The 26,688-nt window shown below is 41.3% G+C and overlaps 3 protein-coding genes across 3 annotated transcripts in view; 2 read left to right on the forward strand and 1 right to left on the reverse strand.

Moving 5' to 3' along the window:
• Positions 1–745, reverse strand: part of LOC307169338 (CXADR-like membrane protein) — a 40,282-nt gene extending 39,537 nt beyond the window's left edge. The window contains exon 1 of the mRNA XM_079889934.1: positions 580–745. Coding sequence (XP_079746060.1) covers positions 580–590 — 11 coding nt within the window. The 5' untranslated portion in view covers positions 591–745. The remainder of the gene's footprint in view (positions 1–579) is intronic.
• Positions 1–10,417, forward strand: part of LOC307169581 (uncharacterized protein) — a gene marked incomplete at its 3' end in the record, with an annotated part of 99,209 nt that extends 88,792 nt beyond the window's left edge. Inside the window, exon 5 of the mRNA XM_079890315.1 lies at positions 10,367–10,417. Within this exon, the coding sequence (XP_079746441.1) occupies positions 10,367–10,417 (51 nt within the window). The remainder of the gene's footprint in view (positions 1–10,366) is intronic.
• An 11,598-nt stretch (positions 10,418–22,015) lies between these two features.
• LOC307169341 (uncharacterized protein) lies at positions 22,016–24,889 on the forward strand. Its single transcript, XM_079889937.1, has 5 exons — positions 22,016–22,080; positions 22,181–22,507; positions 22,617–22,742; positions 22,820–22,947; positions 23,653–24,889. Exons 1-5 carry the CDS (start codon positions 22,035–22,037, stop codon positions 23,755–23,757), a joined length of 732 nt encoding a protein of 243 aa, XP_079746063.1. The 5' UTR covers positions 22,016–22,034; the 3' UTR covers positions 23,758–24,889.
• The last annotated feature ends 1,799 nt before the right edge of the window (positions 24,890–26,688 follow it).

Genomic DNA, 26,688 nt, shown 5'->3' on the forward strand with positions numbered 1-26,688 from the left:
AAGTAGTGTTTGGATTTGTATGCTCACAAGCTATTAGATTATATTTAATTCAGCACCAGGTCCTAAGAAACTCCTAAAGTTCAGGCTCCTAAACTAATGGCTTTCTTAACCTGAGGGTTTTGTTGCAACTGAGCTCAGAATGTCAGAAACTACATATAATGCCAAGATAACTTCTACGTCCACATCAATCAGGATACATCTGAATATTTTTCTCAGTGAGCTTTTATGTTTAACATAGTCTTATGAGCATAGTCTTATAGTCACAGTATCAGTGTGTATAGAAACAGTTGCATAGTTCAAACATGCTAGTCATGTTACTCTCCACCGGCTCCAGCAGTCTGGGTGGAGTCAAAGTCTTCAAACACACCAGAAAACTAAAACATTTCAGTACTATCCCCCTTAAAAACATTTAAATTGTTTATCTTATTATTATATTTGTTCAGTATCGGGTGGTGTGTGGGCTACAATGATAAAGTTTAGATTTTTTAAGCAGTTAGCATTTAGCCGCTTTAGCCCAAGTACCATGTATCATCTAACGTTATAATGCAGTGTGGCATGAAAAGAAATCAGTTCACATACCTGATTATCATGACTTAAATGGTTAAATAACAAATATACCTAATCTTTAAAAGGTTTCTTAAATTGTCTGGCGCATTTATAAAAGAATGGCTAAAGAAGAAGAAGAAACGCGGTGTGATTGGGAAAAGTTCGCATCACTGAGGAGATGTTTTTCTATTGAAAGCGTGTAACGGTAAACTGTGACACTTTCAGTTTTACGACAGCTAGTTGCGTTTCTGGTAGTGGCGTAAAATAATTCAAACCTGTCACAAAATAGTCCCTGACTATTCTCATAAAACAGTTGTTTTTCGTAGTAAAATACATTTCTACAAAGTCGATATTTAACAGAAAATATGTTAGAGACTAGCGGACAAGGATTTTTTTTTTTTTTTTTACGTGACAAGAGAAAAGTAGTTTATTCCGCGTACTGAGGCAAATCCTCCATTGACTTCCATTCAAACAGAACAGATTCTCTCTTACCTCCTTGTCGGCTGCCGCCACACATTTTAGCTTTACTCGGAGGATCCCCTTGAGGAGGAGCTCTGATCAACATCACAGTCTGAATGACCCTAAAATCTGTTCCAGTTCACGAGGTTTACGCCCGTTTTGCTTTCGCATTTTAAAGCGCAGATTTGACTTTTTATATAAAAAAAAGTGAAATACGGCACGCTTCAACGAACTTATGCGCATTTTATATGGGTAAATTTCGTGTGATCAAAGTCAAACCGCCGTAGCAAAACGTGTAATATTTGGATAATCAATCAAACTGTATGTAACAGTTAGCTTTGCGGGCGGGATTCGTTTTTAGGACGTAATGTTGTTACGCGAACGTCTGTAATAGTCAGTTCATATGATTACGGAGGCCTATTTGAAATATAAAATACTATTTTGTAATTTAAATAAGCTTTTAAAAAAACAATAAAAAGTAATTTGGATTTAAATACATTTAGGTTTGGTATATTTTTATTTTCAGAACTTTGTGCTAGTCTGCCTTTTTATTAGGCTGCTGATTTCCTCTATAGTTCAGGCCCTCAAACCCCAACTATCTTGTACACAAGATGCAAATGTCCGAGAAAACGGCTCCAGAAAAGTATCTTTGCGCAGTATAGGAATGGGGAAATTTTGCTTTGTCTAATGCCTGGCTCACACTACAAGAGTTTTAAAATCCTAACCGATTGTAAAATCTGGATGCAGCACACATTTAAAGGGACACTTCACCCATTTGCATTAAGCTTTGCATTGTTAGAAACCCAGTCATACTATTGAATGGTCATGCAACATTTTTTCATTTTCCCCCGAGACGAGAGAAATCGTACTCGGTTACTAACGTAACCTCGGTTCTCTCTAGAAGAGGGAACGAGTACTGCGTTTTGCTAAAAACGCTATGGGAAAAGTCTCTTTTCACGAAAACACTGAAGCAAAAAATTATCCTTAATTTTCATATATGTAAAACGCGTTGCGGCAGCAGCAGACAGCTGAAGCAAGACGGCTTGTCTGCTCATTGGCTGCTCTGCGGCAACTGCATAAGCCTATCGAGCGCAGGCTGATGCAACATCAGGCCAATGAGGGCGCTTCGCGCCCTCCTCGCCACTTCCCGCCGAAACGGGCGTGGCTTATCCCTATAAAAGGAGCTCGAAAAGGCTGATTCACTCAAATTTGATCGCTGAAGCGAACCAGAGCAAACCAAACGCACGGCAGGGAACGCAGTACTCGTTCCCTCTTCTAGAGAGAACCGAGGTTACGTTAGTAACCGAGTACGTTCTCTTACGAGAGTTCTCTCGTACTGCGTTTTGCTAAAAACGCTATGGGAACCCCTTGCAAAACGCCGTGCGTGCCGGGACAAAAACACCAATCACCGGAAGCTAGTTCAGGCATACAGTGCATAATCACCGGATAGACTCACACAGAGTCAGGGAATAAGGGAGGAAGCCTAAATTCCCTAAACTGTAGCGTCCGTGGGTTACATTACCTCACGGGGAAAGTCTGAAGACGAAAGGGGTTTCCTCCGTCCTTATATAGACATGTCCTCAGACACGAATACGACATCACATAGCCAGGGCAGGGAGCCTGCACTAATGCGGGAAAACGTGGGTCTTACGTAGTTTTGCCCAGTAAAATCGGCAGCGCATAGCGCCTGTAAGCAGATTACACCGACAAAAGCTTAGCCTGCAGGGCGGGAACCTCTAGGTTATAAAACCTAATAAATGTAGACGGAGAGGCCCAGCCCGCCGCCATACATATATCTTGTAAGGGAATCCCGCTAGACCAAGCCCACGAGGAAGCAACGCCTCTCGTGGAGTGCGCTCTAACTCCCAACGGGCATTGAATGCCTTTGGCAGTATAAGCCAGCGCTATGGCGTCAACTATCCATCTGGATAGACTCTGTTTCGAAACAGCCGTTCCTTTGGAACGACCGCTGAACGAGACAAAGAGCTGCTCTGTCTGTCTGAAGGCAGCAGAGCGGGATACATAAGTTCTTAAAGCCCTAACTGGGCAAAGAAAACTCGAGTCCCCCTCCTCACTCGACGCTGGCAGGGCAGCCAGGGAAATAACCTGAGCCCGAAAAGGCGTGTTGAGGGATTTCGGCACATAGCCGTGCTTAGGTTTGAGTATGACCTTAGAGTCATTAGGACCAAACTCCAAGCACGTCGGGCTCACAGAGAGCGCGTGCAGGTCGCCTATGCGCTTCACTGAAGCGAGAGCCATCAAAAACACTGTTTTAAGAGATAAGTGTTTGAGGCTGATAGACTGAATAGGCTCAAAAGGGGCACTTTTCATAGCCGCCAGGACTGTAGAAAGGTCCCAAATAGGGACTGAAGGAGGTCTGGGCGGATTCAGTCTCCTGGCTCCCCTGAGGAAGCGGATGACTAAATCATTCCTTCCCAGTGACTGACCTAGCGCTGAACCAGAGAACGCTGAGATAGCCGCCACGTACACTTTAAGCGTGGAAGGGGATCTGCCCTTATCCAACAGCTCTTGCAAGAAGGAGAGAACCTCCGTTACCTCACATTCGAGGGGTGAAAAACTCCGAGCCGTACACCAGCTGGAGAAAACCGACCACTTCGAAGCATAGAGCCGCCGGGTCGACGGCGCTCTAGCCTCAGTGATGGTATTTAAGACTCCCCCTGTGAGACCAACGGATATCCGTTGAGTGCCCACACATGAAGGGACCACAACTCCGGGTGTGGGTGCCAAATCGAGCCCAAGGCTTGCGAGAGGAGGTCTCTCCTCACCGGCACTGGCCATGGAGCGATGTCTGCTAACTGCATCAGAGCCGGAAACCACGCCTGGTTTTCCCAGAACGGTGCCACAAGCAGTATTGGGCATTTTGTTTCCCTGATCCGTTCCAGCACCTGTGGCAGGAGCGAGACGGGGGGAAACGCATATAGCGGGCAGCGCGGCCACGTTCGGGACAGCGCGCTGCTGGTCTTTGAAAAGAACACGGGGCAGTGAGCGTTTTCGTGGGACGCGAATAGGTCCACCTCCGCTCTGCCAAATCTCTCCCACAACAGCCGGACTGTTTGTGGGTGTAGAGACCACTCTCCTGGGGGAATGTTGTTCCTGGACAGTCTGTCCGGGCCCACATTCCGAAGTCCGGGCACATGCACTGCTCTCAGCGAATGTAAGTTGTGCTGAGCCCATATTAGGATGCGTTTCGCCAGCCTGTACAGGGACGCTGATTTCAGACCGCCTTGGCGATTTATATAGGACACCACAGCCATATTGTCCGAACGGACTATGACATGTTGGTCCATGATGTGGGGACAAAAACGCGTCAGCGCGTTGTGTACTGCCACCATTTCCAGGCAGTTTATGTGTTGGAGCTTTTCTCGTTCCGACCACAGGCCGAAGCACGGTCTGCCCTCGAGCAGCGCTCCCCATCCCGAGGTGGATGCGTCTGTCGACACCATCGTCACCTTCGAGGAAGTCCCCAGGCTTACACCTGACCGGTACCAGTCGTTCGCCAACCAAGGTACCAGGGCTGTGACACAGTCCTGATTGACCTTGAGGCGCAATCGACCGGTTACCCATGCTCCGCGCGGTACCCGCGCTTTCAACCAGAACTGCAGCGGGCGCATGCGAAGCAAGCCCAGCTGGAGAACTGATGATGCTGAGGCCATAAGACCCAGCATCCTTTGAAACTTCCTGAGCGGGGTTAAAGCGCCGCAGCGGAAAGACTTCGCCGCGCTCTGAACGCTCAGCACGCGCTGTGGCGACAGCTGTGCTGTCATAGATAGTGAGTCCAGAACTACCCCCAGAAATGAAATCGTTTGACTGGGGATCAGTGAACTCTTCACCCAATTGACCGTGATACCAAGATTCTCGAGGTGATCGAGTAAAATGGCTCTGTGCTCTATGAGCTGAGATCGTGATTGGGCTAGGATTAACCAGTCGTCCAAATAGTTCAGCACTCTCATGCCTCTGTTTCTGAGAGGGGCGAGCGCTGCGTCCATGCACTTCGTAAACGTACGAGGTGCCAGGGACAAGCCGAAAGGCAGGACTGTATACTGGTATGTCTGACCCTCGAAGGCGAATCTCAAGTATCGCCTGTGGTGCGACGCTATTTGTATTTGAAAATACGCGTCCTTCAGATCTATCGATATGAACCAGTCTTCTCGGCGAACCTGCGCGAGAATTTTGCTGGTCGAGAGCATTTTGAAACTGCGTTTCACTAACACTCTGTTCAGTCGTCTTAGATCCAGAATGGGTCTGATACCGCCGTCCTTTTTGGGGACTAGAAAGTATCTGCTGTACATCCCCTGTTCGCTTTGCGCACGGGGAACACGTTCTATCGCCCCTTTGCTTATCAGTTTTGATATTTCGGCGCGAAGTAGGTGTGCTACTTTCAACGGCACCGAAGTTTCGACGCGCGCTGTAAAGCGTGGAGGGCGTCGAAAAAACTGTAGCGAGAAGCCTCTCTCTATAATGCCTAAGACCCAGTCCGAAACCCCTGGAAGCGCTGCCCATGCTTCTGCATGGTTGGCTAAGGGCCGGATACAGAGCTCGCTCTGTTCGCCGTGCGACAGAGGTGCTACGGGACTCGCAAACGTAGGCGATTCGCCTGTGGCATTTGAGGCAGGGGGCGCGCTTGATACAGCGGGCGGAACGCTCGCCCTCGACCCCACAACAGTGTTTAGCTGAGTGAGGGAGGGCTGCGAGAGTCCCGTGGGACTCATGTGTGCACGTATATGTGGGCTGAGAGCGGGCACATTTACTGATTTGGGCGCGCCGCCTGTGCGAGCAGCGCGCGCGCTCACAGGTCTCGCTTTTACGGAGAGCCTGTGATCTGATAGACATAGTGTTCGTGGGCACTGGGCAGTGGGCACTTTTACTATGTTGGAAGCGCAATCGACCTGAGTCGATTTTATTCGCGCGAGCCCTAAGTGTAGGGCTGTGCTTGTGTGTAACGATGGGCACGGGGGGGTGGGCATCGATACTACATTTATAGCACCATCGGCCGTGGCCGGGACACCAGAAATCACACTCATTTTGGGATATATCTGGGCAGCCGTGAAAACGGCTTTTGTGTGCAGGCAAGCGGGCAGAAGAACAGGCTTGCGCTTTGCAGATAGCACTGGAACAGCCGCGAATCTTGGGGCTGAAACAGCGAGGCGCTTGGGTGAGAGGCCGGCCGCAACGGGACTCACACACCTGCGCTTTCCTAGCGGTGCTAGGATTTCTTCGGAACCTCAGGTTTCACCACAATCCTCGGTCGCGGCCCGTGCGCAGGGCGCCGGGCGGCTGATCGAGAGCGGGGTCTCGTGCTGCGCTGTTGCGGCTGCTGCGAAGATGAGGCCGAAGGCGGGGGCTGAGGCTGAGAGCTCCGCGGGGTCCGTCTTCCACGACTCGCCGCAGAACCAGAGCGCTTCGGAAGGAAGTGCTTGAAGGCTTGGGACGCTTTCTGGGCTTCGGTAAATCTCTCCACGAACTCGGAGAGAGAAGAACCGAAGAGGCCAGCGGAAGACAGCGGGGTGTCGAGAAACGCTGTGCGCTCGGAATCAGCCATCTCCGTGAGCGTTAGCCACAAGTGCCTTTCAGCGACAGTAGCGGAAGCCATGCACCGTCCCATTGCTTGCGCGGCAGCCTTGGTAGCTCGGAGCGTAAGGTCCGAAGCACTCCTTAGATCCGCCAAACAGACAGCATCAGGTCCCATCTCATCCAACTTACGGAGGAGATCTCCCTGGAAGATCTGTAAGGTAGCCATGGTGTGTAACGCTGACGCTGCTTGCCCAGCAGAGGAGAAAATTCTCGCGAGCAGTGATGACGTCATGCGGCAGGCTTTCGAAGGCAACACCGGTTTAGTCCGCCGTCCAGCAGAGGGCGGGTAAAGATGTGTCGCTATCGCCTGTTCCACCGGCGGCAGAGAGAGGTAGCCTCGGTCTTTAGCATTATCCAGCGAGGAAAATGCAGGCGACACAGATGAGCGCGTCCGCGCAGAGTAGGGCGCGTTCCAGGCCTTCGCAACTTCTTCATGTAGCTCAGGAAGAAAAGGAGCGGGCTTTGATTCCGGAGAAGAGCGCTCACCGGGGAGGAAGCTACCATCTAGCCGGGTGCGAGAGGGGGGCTCCGGTGCAGACCACTCGAGGCCGAGGCTCGCCGCGGCCAGCGCGAGTATCCGCATGAGCTCCGTCTCGATGCTGGCTCTCACCGAGGGCTTTTGGGCAGGAGGCGCGGGATCCTCAGAGACCGCCCAATCCTCGCTGTCCGAAGCCAGGAGAGAACAGGAATCCTTATCCCCCGACGCGGCCTCTGAAACGGCCCCCTCAGATGAAGCGGCGGCAGACTGCGGGCGCTGAGCATCGGGGAGTGATTCGAGCGAGGCCGGTGAAGCTAGCGGGCGAACCGGCGAGCTTAGTCGGGCTGGAGCGGGTTCCGGGATCCGCTGCGAGCGCCGTTTCTTCCGGCGCGGCATCGCGGCGGTGAATGCAGGCTTCGCGAAGGATGCCAGGCGGGTCCTCAGAGCCACCATCGGCAAAAGCTCGCAGTGAGGGCAGCCGCCGTCAGCGAGCGCGAGCGCTGCATGGTCCTCACCGAGGCAGGAAACACAGATGAGGTGGTTGTCTCCCTCGGCGAGTGGGGCTCTGCACGAGCCGCAGGAAGGCATCTTGAGAAAGACGCCGCTCTTTTAGGGGGTGAGTGTAACTGAAACACCACACGCACACACAGAAAAACAGAGCAAAATAGAAAGGATATGATGCGTCGGAAAGCGCAGTAGGTACGGCTGTAGAAGGCGGCGTTGGCCAGCAGCTTCGAGGGCACGTCCCGCTGAGATGCTTGCTTCGACGACGCTTGCTTCCGTGATCCAGCGATGCGTGTGCTCCGCTGAAGAGAACAAAATTGAGTGAATCAACCTTTTCGAGCTCCTTTTATAGGGATAAGCCACGCCCGTTTCGGCGGGAAGTGGCGAGGAGGGCGCGAAGCGCCCTCATTGGCCTGATGTTGCATCAGCCTGCGCTCGATAATTTTTTGCTTCAGTGTTTTCGTGAAAAGAGACTTTTCCCATAGCGTTTTTAGCAAAACGCAGTACGAGAGAACTCTCGTAAGAGAACTGTATTTACCTCTTTACACTTCCTCCTACAATGACGCAAAAATCGTCATTTTGCGTCATTGTGGGAGGAAGTGTAAGAGCGGGGGATTTCTGTTAAGACTACAAGCACTAGATCCACCCTTTCAAACCCGCCCATAGGGGGTTGGACCTAATGCGCTAACAGACCTATCACAGATCAGTGCGAGTGCGTTTGATTTCAACGGCAGAAACCTGCAGAAAACAGGGACGAAGAAAGCTGAGTAGTAGGGGTTACCATACTCTATTTCCCGGACATGTCCGGCCGTCGAGATCGACAAAAATGTCCGGGATTCAGCTTTTGCTTTCTGCGGTCGCCATCCATTGTTTACATGCTCACCTTTTGTTTCAATCTAACTGAATTCACCCCGATTGGTGAATCTGAATGTAATGTTTACATGAATGCTAAACAAGTGATCGCAGTAATACAGGGAGCAGGACGAGGCTAGCGCCGCGGGAGAAAGACGCGAGGCCGGTGGCGTGATCGGTTGAAAGACGCGAGGCCGGTGGCGTGATCGGTTGATGTGTGTTTTACCATTGCTAAGAAAATACCTGCTCCTCCGTGCGAGATACGAGAACAGTGCCTCACAGGTGTCGGTCGTCAGTAATCACGCCACCGGCCTCGCGCCGTTCTCCCGCGCCCCTCAGCCTCGTCCTGCTCGCCACAGTAAACATGATGAATGGCGACTGTAGAACGCAAAAGCCGAATCCCGGACATTTTGGGCAAACTCGTCACGGAGACTCACTCGTAGCCTAGCCTTGCCTTGATGTTTTTGTTTTCAACTGCGCTGTCTTACCGGTAGGCGTGGCTTGGGAGTGGCCTTGTAGGGCAGCGAAGCAAGTGCATTCTGGGAGTTGTTGTCTTTCATCCACATAAGCCAAAAATACATTTTCTGGCTTTTCTCAGTCTAGAAAGCTCCAAATTCAAAAATAATTTCACATTTCTTCTACATAAATGACCCACTTTCAATACACATTCATGTCTCCACGGGTGAAATGACCCTTTAAGGAGAATCTTTGCAGATTTTCTGCAGATTATCGTGCCAGAGGAAGCCCATGCGCTGCTTTGCTGCTCAGCTGAGCCTTGTAAAGTGGAGTTCAAAGTTCAAATTAAACTTAAATTAAATCTGTGAACGCCTCACATTACCAGATAATATGCGCCGAACATCGGAACCGATCGAGGTCATCGACAAGATTTTTTCTCCGATTCTCCGGAGGGGAAAATTAGGGATAAATCGGTCTAAAACTCCTGTAGTGTGAGCCAGGCATAAGGTTAAATAAGTTGTAAACTTCACCGGCTCATGAACACACAGTCCAGAAAAGGTCTGGAACAATTATTGAGAAGGATGATTCGAGTGGTTAAAAGGGTGGTTAAAAAGATGTAGAATCTGTTCATTATTACATCACCCCACCTCCAAATATAAAAGCAGTCCTGTCCAAATGGGGCTTCAGGATGTGAAAGTTTACTGTGAGTCACAGAGTAGAAATAACAGGGTCATGCAAAGTGAGAATGTGCCCCAATTTCTTCAGACGAGTCTTTCACTCTGTTGATTTCACCAAATCAGAAGATATACTAATAATCAGAATATCAACAAGATGATTGAACTGCAAGTTTCATGTCAATAAAGCCATCAGGCTGTTTTAAATTGTGGTGCCACCAAGAAAGCAAAAATATATTCTCTCTCTGTACAGTAAAAGGTTTTTATAGCCATCCTTACGTGACGCTTAAGTTTATGGTAATGCATGAAACAAATGTTAACTAAAACATGCAAACATGTTAACTAAAAGAGAGAAAGTGGTTGCAAATGCACATTTTTCTTATCAAAGCTTTGTCACCCTCTGGAGGCCATTATTAATTAGGCTACTTATTTACAGTGTAACCCAGGGGTCTTCAACATTTTTAAGGCAAAAAAGTTATAACCTATAATAACGCATATAGTATCAGAGTGCTTACATTTTTACCACATTAATGGTAGTTTTAATGTGATATTTGTTGTAAACGCACAGCAACCACAACACTTGCCATGCTTTTACCACAGTAACTTTAGTTGTACTGTGATAGTAGTAGTAAAAGGATAGTAACCACAAAACTTACCATGCTTTTACCTCAGTTTTGGAAGTTTAAAAGTAAAAAAGAATGTAAAATCCTAATAATGTAAAATCCAATATTTGTAAGGTAAATCAGTACTTTTTCCTTAAAATAATCAGGGGCCTATAATGATATTTTCTTTTCTCTTTTTTCAGCTGAAAAGACCAAAAGGGCCAGTCAGCCCATTATTGTTTGAGGAGAAGTAAACGGAGGAGATGGAAAGCTACAAAGGCAAATATTCGCAATGGTATGTACAGTATGTGTTGGTTTTAACCCTTAATCAAACATTTGATCAAGCATTTGTTGTTTCTTAAACCTTTTCTTACAAAACCCATAGCCCAATCAGTATGGTCATAGTCTCAAAGTCTTAATAATTCACAAGATTTAACAATACTAGTACATATTTTTATACTTGTACATTATCCTGCAGCTTTTACTCCCACTGCTGTCATTGGCTACTGTCTCAAATCCTGTACATATTTGTAAATAAGTTGCTCCCCTTCTTGGAAAGTAGTTGGATATCCCACACACTGTCAGAAAGTTTATATTAATTGCATTGTATTCTTTAAAATGATTACAAATTGGTCCCTGTCTGTTCATGTTCCAATGATACATAATGTCTCTCCACACCTCATAACCTTCCTCTGTTTGCAAGAGTGGAAAAGCTTATCTGACTTGTCACATGACATCAGATATTCAATTATTTTGTCATAATCAGATCAGTTACACTGCTGATAACAGTCCTGTTTGCATGTAAAACGTGTTATTTTTTAAAACAAATTCATATTACTATTGCTTGCTATTAAAGATATACTTTTATTCATAGAAATGCAAACATATCAGTGAACTTATTACATAAAAATGCATTTAACATTTAATTATGCAACACTCTTTACAGAAAAATATCCCACAGTTATGGAGAAACTCACAACATCATCATCAAGTGCTGTGCTGGGCAACAAGTGTCCTCCAACGTATTCGATCCGTGGCCAAGTTCTCTACATCTTCCCATGGGACACTGACATTCTTCAGATCTTCGTGAAACATCTGTCTCCATGTCTTCCTTGGTCTTCCCTGTCTCCTGCATCCTCCTGGTGGTGTCCACTTCATAACTGTCTTTGGGTGTTGATGTTTGGGCATGCGTAGGATGTGTCCAGCGAGGTGCACCCTTTGCTCTGTCTCAGTTTCTGAAAGTCTTCATTTGGAGTCTTTCAAATGTATTTATGCATCAGTCTAATCAAATAAGCAAATTTGTGTCATTGATCATGTGAACTCATTTTTGGATGGTAACCACACACAGGAGTCTTTTGTTCCCTTTCGTGGTCACTACGAGTTACGTCGTGACGACGAATGGGGTTTCGCTTAGAAAGCCTCTCACCTTCGAGTATACAAAACGAGCCAATGGCAAGAAAATGCCATGGGTCTGCGGAATTTGCATAGCGTAAGTCCGCCCCACCTTGTGGGTATATAAGGAAGTACGCTGGCAACATGCAGTTATGTTTTCGCTTCGGAGCCAAGAGTTTTCTTCACTCCTACAAGCCATTCTGAATTATCTTCACTCTACAAGACGAGTGGCTCTCCAGTGTGTTGGTGCAACGGCACGCGTTCCAGCAAGATCACATTGCCTGCTGCTGATCTGTGCAGTGATCTGCCAACTGTGTGTGTGCTTCTCCCTGGGCGCTTCAGCACTCTGATGAGCTTTTTTCTCTTTTTAAAAGAGCTGCACGTGGCATGTCTTTTTCAAGATGGTTCGCCTGTGTGTTTTCTGGATGTGGGAGCATGATCCATCTGCGCGGTCACGAGCGCTGTTTGAACATGACCATCGCAATGTTTAGATCAAGACTCAATGATCTCCATGTGGGTAGAGTCCCCTCTGCCACACCCGAATCTATTTCTTCCCTACTTTGGCTGGTGGCCAGGGTGATCTGAGGGTTACGGTGTGGTACAATAACCGACGAGTCATTCCTGGGGCCATGTCCCCCTCTACATCGCAAACCGCGGAGCTTCCGTGTGTGCCTGGTTCCTCTCGGGGACCCAGTGTTTTCATCCCGGGCTCCGGTGGATGATGTCATGTCACTCACAGCATCACAAGGTGGGCTTGATTCCTCTGGAAATGAGGATTCGACTGGGTTGCCTCCCTCAGGAGTGCCAGCGTTAGATCTCTCTCGTCCCCCCCTTTGATTGTTCCCTGTCTTATGTACATTCTACAATAAAAATAATTTATAATAAATAAAATGTATAAAAAAATAATAAAATAATAAAAATTTATAAAATATATAATTATATATTTTCTGTTAAACCATAGTGTTCCTCCAGAGGGCGCTTGAAGGCCCTTGAAGGCCCAGAAAAATGAATCCGCCTTTGAGAGGCATGGACAGATTTTGTCTTACAGGACAAATTTGTACACTAAAAGAGTAAATTTTTACGTTTATATATACTCAGGACGTTGCAGCTAATGAAAAAAAATATCACTCTGTCTGAAAACACTTCCTTAATCATTTTTTATGCACTCTTTTACAATATCACAAATGTATTTGATTGGTCCATTCTGGCCAGCAGTGAGAAAAGTAACATTAATAAAGCTGATTCTTCAGCAGTGATTCTGGTTCTTAAAGTTTCTCAATATTTTTTGAGAACACTTTTTGACGTTTTTACATCTAATAGACCCTTGTAATAATGTTAACTGCACTGCTGATATGTCATGCTAATTTATGAACTAAAATTGGAAAAATGGAAAAATGACTGTACTATTGCCTTTCACATTTACAATTATTTACTAGGTTATTTGATGCATAACGTCAAATAGAAAAACTATTGGTTTGTTTGCACTCTCTCACAAAGCTGAGACTTTGTGGTTAATTGTTTGTAACAAGCAAGACCAGTCGCACACTTTACAGGTGTTTGGTGTTTTTAGCCCCCAACGGCGCCTTCCAGGCAGCGAGGGGGTGGGTAGATTTAAGGTTGAGGTTAGGGTTAGCTGCCTGGAAGGAGCCATTGGGGGCTAAAAACACCATCGAGCCACTTTACAAGACCATCTCTAAACACCTCAGCATATAGCCGACCTCATAAGGTAAGCTCCTAGGTGTTAGCCACAGGTTAGCAGAGCTGTGCAGATGTAGCTATAGGCTACTTGACACCAAACTGTGAAAAAGTTATTTAGCTCATCTTGTTTCAAGGTTGTAACTGAAGAAGACTTTCAGCCAAAACATCTCTGATTTGTTGGCTATACTTCTCTTGATTTGAATCGAATAAATAAACAGAGTAAAAAGGACATTGTTGCTCAGAATGCAGACCTTATTTTATATGGAAATATAAGACTATTTTTTTTTATGGTAGGCCAACGTTTCTTTTTTGTCCATTTTGGAGCTAGAATACATACATTACCATATCGCCATTCTACCCAACATCTAATTTTGTAACAGTTTTAATTAAAAATATCAAACAACATGAGTGTTTGATCAAACAACAATATGTTTATATCAAATATCAAACAACAATATGTTTAACACTGGAAATATAGCCTATGGAAAAAAAGTAGGCCAACTGCTCATATCCGAATATCACCCAGCTATTTACCAAATAAACATGAAATACTGATTACTCCCTTCCTGTTCGCAGGAGTGATGAGACACTTAGTAGACTGTCCTCACTCAATGGCTGGTTGTCTAAGTGGTGTCCGCAAAATAATATAGAATTCATAGACAATTGGAAAAGTTTTTGGGGCAGACCTGACCTGTTGAAAAGAGATGGTATTCATCCCTCCTGGGTTGGTGCTGCTCTTCTCTCTAGTAATATGGCTCATAGTCTTAAAACTCAAACATGACAATCTGGGGCTCAGGTCAGGAAGCAGACAGACTGGCTAAACCGACCATCTGCTAGCTGTCTCACGTCACTGAGGTCAGATAAATCCCATCACATAGAGACTTTTTCACCTAGATATCATCATATAGAGACTGTGTCTGTTCCTTGAATTAGGAAATTCAAAAAAAAAAACTTCCAAACCCATCTAAGGGTAAAAATGTAATTGATGTTCAACAAATAAAAAACAGATATACAGTAATACAAATGAACAAATGATAAAGCTTGGATTGCTGAATATTCAATCCCTTACTTCAAAAGCACTTATTGTTAATGATATGATTACAGACTATAATCTAGATGTGCTGTGTTTGACAGAAACCTGGCTAAAACCAAACGATTACATTACTTTAAATGAGTCCACCCCCCCAAGATTACTGTTATAAACATGAACCTCGTCTGAAAGGCAAAGGGAGAGGTGTTGCTGTAATTTATAGTAATATTTTCAAAATTACTAAGAAGTCTAGTTTCAAATATAATTCTTTTGAAGTGTTGGTGTTTAATGTAGCAATATATAGTGTAAATGATAAATCACGTTTGAGATTTGTGCTGGCTACTGTATACAGGCCACCAGGGCACCATACAGACTTTATCAAAGAATTTGCTGACTTTCTATCAGAGTTAGTACTGGCTGCAGATAAAGTACTAATTGTTGGTGATTTTAATACATGTAGATAATGAAAAAGATGCATTGGGATTGGCATTTAAAGTCATTCTTAACTCTATTGGAGTTAGACAACACGTGTCAGGACCTACTCATTGTTATAATCATACTCTAGATCTAATATTATCACACAGAATAAATGTTGATGCTGTTGAAATTCTGCAGCAGAGCGATGACATCTCAGATCATTATCTAGTCTCGTGTATACTTCATTTAGCCAAGGCTGCAAAGCCGACTCCGTGTTACAAATATGTTAGACCTATCACTTCTGCCACTAAAGATTGCTTTATCAATAATCTTTCTGATCAGTTTCATCATCTCAGCATCCCAGATAGCTTAGAAGAACTAGATATTACAACAGAAACTTTTAACTCTCTCTTTTCCAGCACTTTAGACACAGTTGCTCCATTGCGCTTAAAGAAGATTAAAGAAAATAGTCCAACGCCGTGGTACAACGAGCACACTTGGGCCCTTGGAGCGCAAAACTGGAAGAAAACAAAATTAGAGGTATTTCGCATTTCATGGAAAGAGCTCAATTGCATACAGAGAGGCCTTAAAAGCTGCTAGATCTGCTTATTTTTCAACCCTATTAGAAAAAAAAAAAAAAAAAACCTAGGTATTTATTTGAAACAGTGGCTAAACTAACTGGGAAAATGGGGAAAATAAAGCTTCAAGCCCAGAAGTTTCCAATCAACACAGCAGTAATGACTTTATGAACTTCTTAACTTATAAGATTTATAATATCAGGGAGAAAATTATAACTATGCAACCGTCTACTACAGTATCGCATCAGGCAGTGCATTGTAGTCTCCCTGAGGAAAAATTCAATACATTCATTGCTATAGAAGAGGAAGAATTCGCTAAACTCGTTAAATCATCTAAATCAACAAAATTTATGTTACTGAAAGAGATGCTTCCAGAGGTCATGGATCCTCTTCTTAATATCATTAATTAAACTTTGTCATTAGGATACGTACCAAAAACTTTTAAGCTGGCTATGATTAAACCGCTTGTCAAAAAAACGCAACTTGATCGTACAGAATTATTCAATTACAGGCCAATCTCGAATCTACCCTTTCTGTCAAAGATACTATGCTCCTTTTTAGAAAGAAATTATATCTGCGAGGATTTTCAGTCAGGATTTAGACCGTACCATAGTACTGAGACTGCTCTCATTAGAGTTACAAATGATTTGCTCTTATCATCCGATCGTTGTTGTATCTCGCTATTAGTGTTACTCGATCTTAGTGCTGCGTTTGACACCATCGACCACAACATTCTTTTAAATAGACTCGAAAATGATGTTGGCATTAGTGGAATTGCATTAGCATGGTTTAAATCATACTTGTCTGACTGTTATCAGTTTGTAGGAGTAAATGAAGAGATGTCTCATCGATCACAAGTTCAGTATGGCGTACCACAAGTTCAGTATGGCGTACCACAAGGCTCAGTACTAGGACCGCTGCTTTTCACTCTGTACATGCTACCATTAGGAGATATCATTAGGAAGCATGGCATTAGTTTTCACTGTTATGCTGACGATACTCAGCTCTATATTTCTTCAAAACCTAACGAAACCTACCAATTCACAAAATTAACGGAATGCATAGCAGATATAAAAAATTGGATGACTAGTGATTTCCTACTACTTAATTCTGAAAAAACAGAGATTCTAATTATTGGACAAAAAACTTCCTCACGTAATAACCTAGAATACTGTCTAACACTTGATGGCTGCTCTGTTAAGTCTTCGTCATCGGTTAGGAACCTGGGTGTGCTCTTTGATACCAATCTTTCATTGAAAGTCACGTCTAGTATCTGTAAAACCGCATTTTTCCATCTTAAAAATATATCTAAATTACGCCATATGCTCTCATTGACAAATGCGGAACAATTAGTTCATGCGTTCATGACGTCAAGGCTAGATTATTGTAATGCTATTATGGGTGGTTGCCCTGCACGCTTAATAAACAAACTACAGGTAGTTCAAAACGCAGCAGCTTGAGTTCTTACCAGAACCAGGAAGTATGACCATATTAGCCCGGTTCTGTCAAAACTGCACTGGCTCCCTATTAAACATTGCATAAATTTTAAGTGCTGAAGTGTCAACTAGTCTCTCCCCTGTGAAGGCCTCCCTCCCCTCCCTTTACCTCTGTACAGATTGCATTGTCGGGATAATTCCGGTTCGCGTGGCTACGCGGAAGCGATACAAATTCTGTATTATAAATTTCAAGGCCAGACAAGTAGTTTGTTGAGGGTTGGTTTGTAGGCAAGGACTACATGCCTGTGCACATATATTCAAACGCACAGACTGAACTCGTAATACGCATGTGCACATTTTTTAAGTTTGCGCAGAAAGAACTTAAGAGTTTTCTGTTAAAACGGTGTCGTGTTAGCGGCCCCTAAGTTAATAACTAATGATCGTTGCGACGGAAGTGAATCAATCAAAACTAACTTTAGCAGGACAATAACTTTATTCTCTGTTACTTTAATTTCCTATTGTCAATGTGAAGCCGCTTTGAAATAATCTACATTGTTAAAAGCGCTTTATAAATGAAGATGACTTGACTTGACTTGATCTGAATTTGAATTCGTTTATTATGAAGGGGATGGATTTTGAAATCCACTGCTGCTTAAATGTGACCCTGGATCACAAAACCAGTCACAAGTCACGGGTATATTTGTGGCAATAGTCAACAATACATTGTATGGGCCAAAGTTATCAATTTTTCTTTTATGCCAGAAATCATTAGAATATTAAGTAAAGATTATGTTCCATGAAGATATTTAGTAAATTTCCTACCGTAAATATATAAATATTTATTTTTGTGAGTGAATGCAGCACAATCACAAATATAAATGGACAACTTTAAAGGAGATTTTCTCAATGTTTCGAATTTTTTGCACCCTCAGATTCCAGATTTTCAAATAGTTGTATCTTGGCCAAATATTGTCCTATCTTAACAAACCATACATCAATGGAAAGCTTATTCAGCTTTCAGATGCTGTATAAATCTCAATATCAAAAAACTGACCCATGTGATCAAGGTATTAATCAATATTTTTCCTTCTAAACATCACATGAGTTGAATGACTTCTCTAAGCTTATGAGATTTTACTTTGTTATATAAGTTACCAGTGTGATTACTGAAATGTTCTTTTCATGTATTCTCTAATGTCTGTATTTGATATCTGAATGCAGTAACAGTGCTTGCTTATTTAGCCCGGCTTCCAGAAATGAAATATGAACTCTTTTTGTTTGAGAAAGGTCTTCAACGTGTTAAAACATATAAAGATCACTGGCATCAATAGTTTGAGTGACCATTTCGTAGATAAAGTATTTTCTTTACTGTGTCATATTAAAGTGCCCTCTCTATGAAAGAAAGAACGTTATCTTGAATGTTTGAGAGGACTCTCCTGTTTATAGTTAGAGCCTGGCCAAATCCAACCTTGGAAAAGCTGTGTGTCGATGTGTGTGTTAGTCTTCTTGGTTACAGGTTAAGGAACCACTGGCATTAAGATTGACTTTTTGTTCAGGACATGCTGGCGCCCACCAACCGAAATCTGCGGCCTGGAAGGTCACAACGTGCCTAACTTCAGGGTCTGAGTGTCAGCTGCATAATCGATGGAGATATGCTTCAGTCTATCTGTATGTGTGTGAAAATTTCTATGTTTATCTATTTCTTAGCCAATCAGAAGCATTCAACCTGAAGCAAGGACGTAGCTTAGATCTTGGTGAAGGGTATAACTGCTGTGATCTTTGTAACTGTAAGTGGGTCGGCCTACAAACTCCATTGAGTCTTGAAGCTGAATTCTGCTGATGAAACTGCAAACTATATTCAGTAAATCTTTTCTTTAATGTATTATAATTCTGACTCCGGGTCTTCATTCATCATATCTGGTTCTGGGTCTTTGACTATAAGTCCCCGTGTTAAGTAGTAGTACAGTAGTAACACTTGATTAATTACTAATGGGTTACCATTACATTATACATTATGCATTATTAATATTAATTATGAACCTGTATATAGTAGGGGAGAGCGGGGCACAAAGTAACACTTTTTGACTTTCTCAGTTTGTGTAAATCTACTTATGGTTCAGAGTATTTATTTTTTCCCACATTAATTTCCCACATGTCTAGTACAATTATGTGTTTTTGTTTTATTAATACAGTATATACTTTTTTCTTGATATACCCCGAAAGAATGGAAGTGAAATGTGACAACATGCCCCATAGGTGGGGTACATTGTAACATGTGAGGGGCACATTGTAACATGACATATGACAGCTTAAAATGTTATCTGATATAATAAAAAAAATATACAAAACAAACTAAAATATTTTCTAAATAAAATACAATTAAAAAACTTTTTCATATAAAATAATGGCACTTTTTAATAATTAAATATAAACTCATTTTTGAGTTTTGACTTCGAACACATGAAAACACAGCTATACAACATAATTCAAAACAAATAAATAATTAGTAATTTCTGAACATTGACACTCAGTCTTTATTCATCTTTTTCTCATGTTTTCTCTATAAAATTAATAAAAGTATAGAATATAATAGCATATTTCTATTGGGGGCACATTGTAACGCAGTGTTACAACATGCCCCCGCCTGCACAACTGGGATTTAAGCCCTGCTAGTGTCTTCTGCTAGTTAGCGAAGCATTAAATAACTATCTCAACTGTTAAATAACATCTTGGAGATTAAAATAATATCAGATTTGTCTTATTTTAAATAAACACAAAAAATAGAGATGAAAAATTAACTTAAGTAAGAAATTTACTTTTGCTATGGTTTAATAAATGTCAATGGATATCTTCCAAAAATTTGTTAATTTTGGCGGAATTTTTTTTTCTATATAGTGTTGATATGGCAACTAGTAAATAAACAAAGTTTCATCATCCAAGCATGTGCGGAAGTATTTAAAACAAGCGTGTTACAACTAACCCCGCGTTAGGTTGTGCCCCGCGCTCCTAGTTCTTAGTAGTCCTCAGTGAGGTATGAAAATAGAAGTTACTGATTAGCTAATAGTGAACTACCACATTCAACTGAGCACTATTACTTAATAATTTGTTAATCAGAGTATCTTGTTAGTTAATAGTAGTTGCTAGAATGTTAATAGTGCGCAGTGTTGGGCAAGCGATTTGGGATATGTAGTGAGCTAAGTAATATCTTTTTATAGTCATCCTTGTGTGATGCTTAAGTTTATGGTAATACATAAAACAAATTTAAACTAAAACATGCAAGCATGTCAAAGGAACATGCCGACTTTTTGAGACTTTAGCTTATTCACCGTATCCCCCAGAGTTAGATAAGTCCATACATACCCTTTTCATCTCCGTGCGTGCCGTAACTCTGTCTGATGCACCCACCGCTAGCCTAGCTTAGCACAAAGACTGGAGGTAAACGGCTCCAGCTAGCATACTGCTCCCAATAAGTGACAAAATAACGCCAACATTTTCCTATTTACATGTTGTGATTTTATAGTAACAGCGTGTACAAATAACAAGGTCATATGAGACACAGCCATCTTCTAACCGTATACCTACTGGGAACTATATTCTCAGAAGGCGAAGCACTGCTACTTCTGCGGAGTCCCGCGGGCGGGTATAGATATATACACTAGATGTCGCCTTCGCTACTGCAGTTCATTGGAACGAAACCGTAGCCAAGGCGACATCTAGTGTATATATCTATACCCGCCCGAGCCCTCAGATCATTTGAACGCGGCTGTTATAAGAGCTAAAAACGCTATAAATACTGTTCGTTTTCTCACAGAAACCGCTCGTTTCGTGTCTTAGGCCATCAATGTGTACTTACGATGGGGAATTGTTTAATTTGGACGATGGGGAATTGTTTTAATTTGGACTTTGTGCATGCTCTTTGACAGTATCCATAGACCTGCATGAAATGACTGACAGACAAGAACGGTTTGACCTAAAAATATCAAAATTGAAACTACTGCGGAAAAAAAGACACCTACATCTTGGATGCCCTTGAGGTAAGCTAAAACATACCAAAATTTAATTTCAAAGTGAACTATCCCTTTAACCAGGGGTCTTCAACATTTCTAAGATAAAATCTAAGTTGTATTCTAATGTGGCAATATTATGTGCAAGAAATTTAGAATCACACTTTAATTTATACCCGACTACGCAACCCTGGTGGAGGGCCAGGGAAATAATCCAAAGAAAGACACACAGGTAAGTATTACCCACTGAGGGCAAAGATATAAACCATGAGACAGGGGTAACGATACAAAACATACTTTCTTTTAATAAAACATCATGAACATCACTAAAAACTCACACCATATAAAAATACTTCTCCAGGGCCAGGCTTCACAGGAACAAGGCAGGCCGAGCGCACTCAAGAGGTCGTCCAAACCCACTTAAATTCACCCCAAATCAGACTGCAAGGCACTGCAAGGTGGCTAAACAAAATCTCACAAGAACCTCAATTTTTGTTATATCGACTTTAGTTTAATTTGGAACACAACTTGGTTAGAAATATGGATCTGATTTTATACCAAATTATTTTGTAAAAAAAATAATAATACAAATGTTCAGTGCAGTACATTTACTTCACAGTAAATGTAAACTTCTATAACTTTTTTATACTTGTGTAAAAACAAACAATAATCTTCTGAGTGTCTCCTTTAAAAAGAGAGCAATCTTAGTTCTCTTAAAGAATCGCGGGTGTGAACAACTGATCGTTTGAAACCCATGAACTTTATACAAAGTGAGTTAAAGACCTACATATTCACCTGCAATGAGAATAAACAAGGTTTGTGTTGACCACAATGAGCTAGAGGATGCAGAGAGCAATAAACCACCAACATTCATGAAACACTTAGAAACCAAAAAATTCAGTTTTACTTTATTCAGCTTTTGTCATGTTAACAATTTTGCATATTTGTGGATCTATGCATTCATATTAACATATTTCAAAGTTTGATTTTATTCACTTTTGTATACAATAAACTGTCTGTGTTGGGTTCCCACTGTAGATATCCAATGTAAAGTCTGGGTTCTGAAGTAAAACCTGTTGAGAACGATTGATATAACTAACGTACAACAATAAAATAGTTCATTGCACACGGAAAGCTAATTTGATTGCAAATATATACAAATAGTGTAAAGTTTAGTAAATGCACAGTGGAATAATCTACAAAATGTGGTCAGTGCAAGCATGACTTCTACTTCCTCTTGATGTGGCTGAAATTTCCCCATTGAAAGCTCTGGGGTTAAGTTTCCTCTCAAACACAGCATAAATCTACACTGCATCATGTTGAAGTGCTTTACCATTATGAAGATCATGCAGCTTCATCTGTGTGAGTTTACTTATCTGCTGTGTATCAACTAATGTCATGATTTACGTATGTTTTAATGACACAATCATGCTAAAGGTGTATGTGTGTTTTTATTCCACAGATCTGCTCATATGGTGTGAAGCTGCGGAGACTTTAACTGATCAACTAACAGATTTGGGTCAAAATGTGTCGATAAACTGTGATTTTGATGTAAATGAGGTTTATTGGTTTTTACTAAAACTTCCAGATTCTCCGGTTGTCATATTACTCTCTTCCACAACGTCAGCTCTCTTTCACTACAGTAAAGCTTTTAGGCAGAAATATTCAGTGCAAAGTAAACATCGGCTGTTCATAAATAATGTCACTATTGATGATTTAGGAGATTATTACTGTGTGACCAAAGACCCTCCTCCTAAATACAGCAACGGCACCAGACTACACATCACTGGTGAGTGAACATTCAGTGATCATCAAGCTTAACATTTAATCATTGTTAGACCAAAAAAAAATAAAAAAAAAATAAATATTAATATTAAACCCCTTTAATGATTACACAGTACCAACTCCAACTCCAGAGATCCAGAATCATACAGTGAAGAACATTGAGAAGAATCAGACACATTGGCAGATTATTATCATCATACTTGCTCTGTTGAATGCGGTTCTGATCATCGTGATCATAGGTGAGCTCTTTGAGGATTGTGTTGTTCTGTCTGTAAAGATGGGAAGACTTCATGTTTAATCTGACTATCACCTTAAGGGCTAGTAAAGGTGTTTGTTCTTGGAAGCAAGAGAACCAGAGACAACTTAAAACAATCTCAAGATACAAACCTACAACCACCTCAAGTTATGGATCCTGATCAACCACAAGACTCAAGTCAAGTGCAGGTAAAACAACTATGATTAATGCAATCAAAATGAGTTAAGATACTAATATGCACCTTTTAAAAGTATAGTTCATGCCATTCCAAACCTGTATTTATTTAATCATTAACACAAAAGAAGACATTTTTGGAGAAAAACTGTTTTTGTATACAATGAAAGTCAATGGGGTCCAAAACAACACTAGACCCAGGTTTTACTGTATGGGCAAAACAGTTAATTTCATTTCATTTTCATTTGATTTATTTGTTGGGTGGACTATTCCTGTGTTACCACATCTTTATATGTTTTCAAGCGTATCCCTTTATGGATTCTAATATGCACCTTTCACAAGTGCCAGTTGTACAATCTTAAAAGTAAAGGTTTTTACAGCGATGCCATAGAAGAACCATTTTGGTTTTCCCAAAGAACCTTTCAGTGTACAGCTCTAAAAAGAATTATGTTATTGTAGTGTATGAGGAACATTATGATAGTCTAAAGAACCTTTTCCCACTTTTAAGAACCTTTTATGGACTGGAAAGATTCTGTGAATGTTAAAGATTCTTTATAGAACCTTTAACTATTTTAATAGTTACTATTCATTCTGGCAGTTCAGAATTGTTTGTGTTACGTGTTACAGAAAACTGTAACACATCTGCATTGAGATTAAATGTATTTTATTTATTTATTTATTTATTTATTTATTTATTTATTTATTTATTTATTTTTCAGTACGCTACAGGAGTTTTTACCACACCATGTAAAAGATTTCAGCCCAGACAAATAAACAGCACATATGCGCTTCTACAGCTGCCAGAATCAAGAACACATCATTAAATCTGACACCATTTAGTTTCCTTTCTCACTGTATGTGAAAAAGTATCACATATTGCATAACTATATGTAGATCTCTTTAATCTGCATATTTAGCTCGCTATTTTTGACCCCTAAGGGTTGTGCAAAGCTTCATTTATAATAAGAATATTAAAGTGAATTGGAAGTTATGTTTAATACTTGGTCATCTTGGATGTAATATAGTTAACAACAATATCTGTAATAATTAGTAATTACTTGTCATTTTGTCATATTTGAACCTCAAAATGCACAGTTTGCATTAGAAATGTTTTGTTTGATATGCTTATTTGTGATAACTTGCTAATTGTCTTGAGGGATATTCAGTGTTCAGGTTTGTATAATGTTCGACTGATTTCCAGTTTGATATCTTTCTACTCTGGAATTCATACTCACTTAATAAACTCATTTCACTTCAATATGTATTTATTTGGTAAGTAGTCTTGTAATGAGTGGAATAATGAGCAGCCAGTTTGACTACATTATCCGTTTCATAATATATGTTAATATACCGTTTGTGTGTGTGTGGGTGTTAGCACACAAAGCATGTACATACACACAACATACACATGCTGTTGTATTTGTTCAATAAAGTTGTTACAATACAAACTGTATGTATAGCCTACTCATGGTTTACTTCTGAATTAAAATGTCAAAATGTCGTTCCAAACTCAAATGAATGATCTTAAACACATCGACGGTTCTCAAGCGTTAGATTTGAGAGCAATAGGGGAACTTCTGATTCAGTCTGTTCATCACAGAAAGATACTGTACGGCTTCAGAAGACTATAAATATAGCCCACGCCTTACATTTACTGGAGGATAACAGTTTATAGGCTACTTTATTTGTGATTTCATGGCCTTATAGAGCTTGACTGTATCACTTTTATTGTATAAAAACAGAGCAGATATGCTAAAATCTCATTTTGTGTTCCAGAGCAGAAAGAAAGTCATACATGTTTGGAACGACATGACAAAAATGTTGAACTTACTTATTTGTACTTTGAAATCAAAGAGGACCATATGCATTATTTATGATTAGGAACCTGTGTGTTATGTGACAATCATCTTTGTGTTACAATCATCTTTTTGAATGAATAAAAAACACTTGGTAAACATCCTCAGAACTTTTTTTGCAGTTTGGTCACTAACTGCACTCACCCATGGCTTAAGCGCCTCTGAAGTAGTTTACCTCATGTGATTTGGGCCTGCAATGTGTTATGCAATGCTCTTGTAAAATGTTCCACTGGTCTTGCACCTCACAAGAAAAAAACCACAAAGTCTCACCTACTTCAAAAGTAAACCAAGATTTTTCTATTTAAATCATTTGTACATGTTCACATTGATTTCTTAAAAAAGAAAAAGAGTAGGCCTGTGTGTTAAAATGTTTAAAATGTGTTGTGCATTGAGAGAAAAGGGCTTTAGGCTACATGTAGGCTAGGCTATATATTCACATGTATGCTTCTTTCATGTGCTATTGGAATCATCGTTAATGGCCTACTAGTTTCCTAGTTAAAACAATTGGGCGCGAACATTTTTAGACAATTTTAATCATGACTTCAGAAGTGGGAAGTATGAAATTTCCGATAGCAAGTGAAGGCAGTGTTAGCCTGTTTTTAACCAGTTTACACACACACACAGACACAGACACACACACACACACACACACACACACAGACCTAGTCAAGCACCCCAATTTGGGACATTCTAAAACACTTAGCGTAGCTTAATGTTTTCCTCTGGGATTATAACGCATTAAACGCATTGCGTTCATGGGCTCATCTGCCTTTCTTTAGAACTACATTGTATAGTTTATTAATAAGGTGTTTACTGAATTTGGTCTGTTAATATCACTGTTTATAGTACATTAAACAACGTTTTCCTTCCATTAAGCATTTTAGAACATCCCTTCAATTGACCAAGCCTATATAATAGGCTATAGAAGTATACAAGCGGCTAATTTTTGTCTGAAATGTAAGTTACTCGATTTGTTTATAAAACATTTGATTGCTTAATTAGTAATTACAAGCCTCAAGAATTTATACCACCAATGAAGGTTGAAACTAGGCTATCCTGCCTCCATCATGTGGACATTACAAGAGCACAATATCTTTTGTGAGAATGGCATAAACTAAACCATAGTGCATAGAAGATCCACTTAATATTTAGATTCTGAATAATCCATCTATTTGAACTTTTCTCTGTGAAATTACCAGGGCTCATGTATACCGGTAAACGGCGTTACTGTGTGTTACCAGACACTTTTCTCAACGCTAGCCAGAATGGACCAATCACAGACGTTTATGGTTACCGGGCACGTGTTTGTAAAAAGTGTTTTTAGAGAGATTGGTTGAGCAAATGCTCATTTATGGGTGGTTCTTCAACTACGGGCACTTTTGGCCTTGTGAACTTGATGTAAAAAAAAGTGTTCAAATCAAAATTGTCACAGTCTAACAGTTAAATATAACTAGTCTAGTTTAATGATCCATAAGAGAACGCACTTACATTATAAGACAAATTGGTGTTTTTTGACATATTTTCCGATCCGCACTGAACAAATGTCATTTCCATCACATGCAAATATTTGATTATTATTTAAAATTCTTATGATATACATAATTTCTCAACAGTGTAAAACCACTTCCACACATAGTTTGACCAATTTATACCTATATTGCAATTACCATAGATTTGTGGATTAAATAAATAAATTGTCATGAGGCCCAAACACAAAGCTTACATCCACCACAACCTGAAATATAATATTGCATTGGTTAGATACATTTCAGAAAAATAACTACTTGTGTTATTACATTAAGTGGAACCTTATCCCATAAAATATGCAGAATTTTTTAATGAGTGATTAGAATTTTGTACATATTTTTAAAAATGTTATGAGGTGGTGGAAATGACTGG

The sequence above is a fragment of the Squalius cephalus genome (assembly GCF_949319135.1).
Source record: "Squalius cephalus genome assembly, chromosome: 13".
Taxonomy (NCBI): Eukaryota; Metazoa; Chordata; class Actinopteri; order Cypriniformes; family Leuciscidae; genus Squalius; species Squalius cephalus.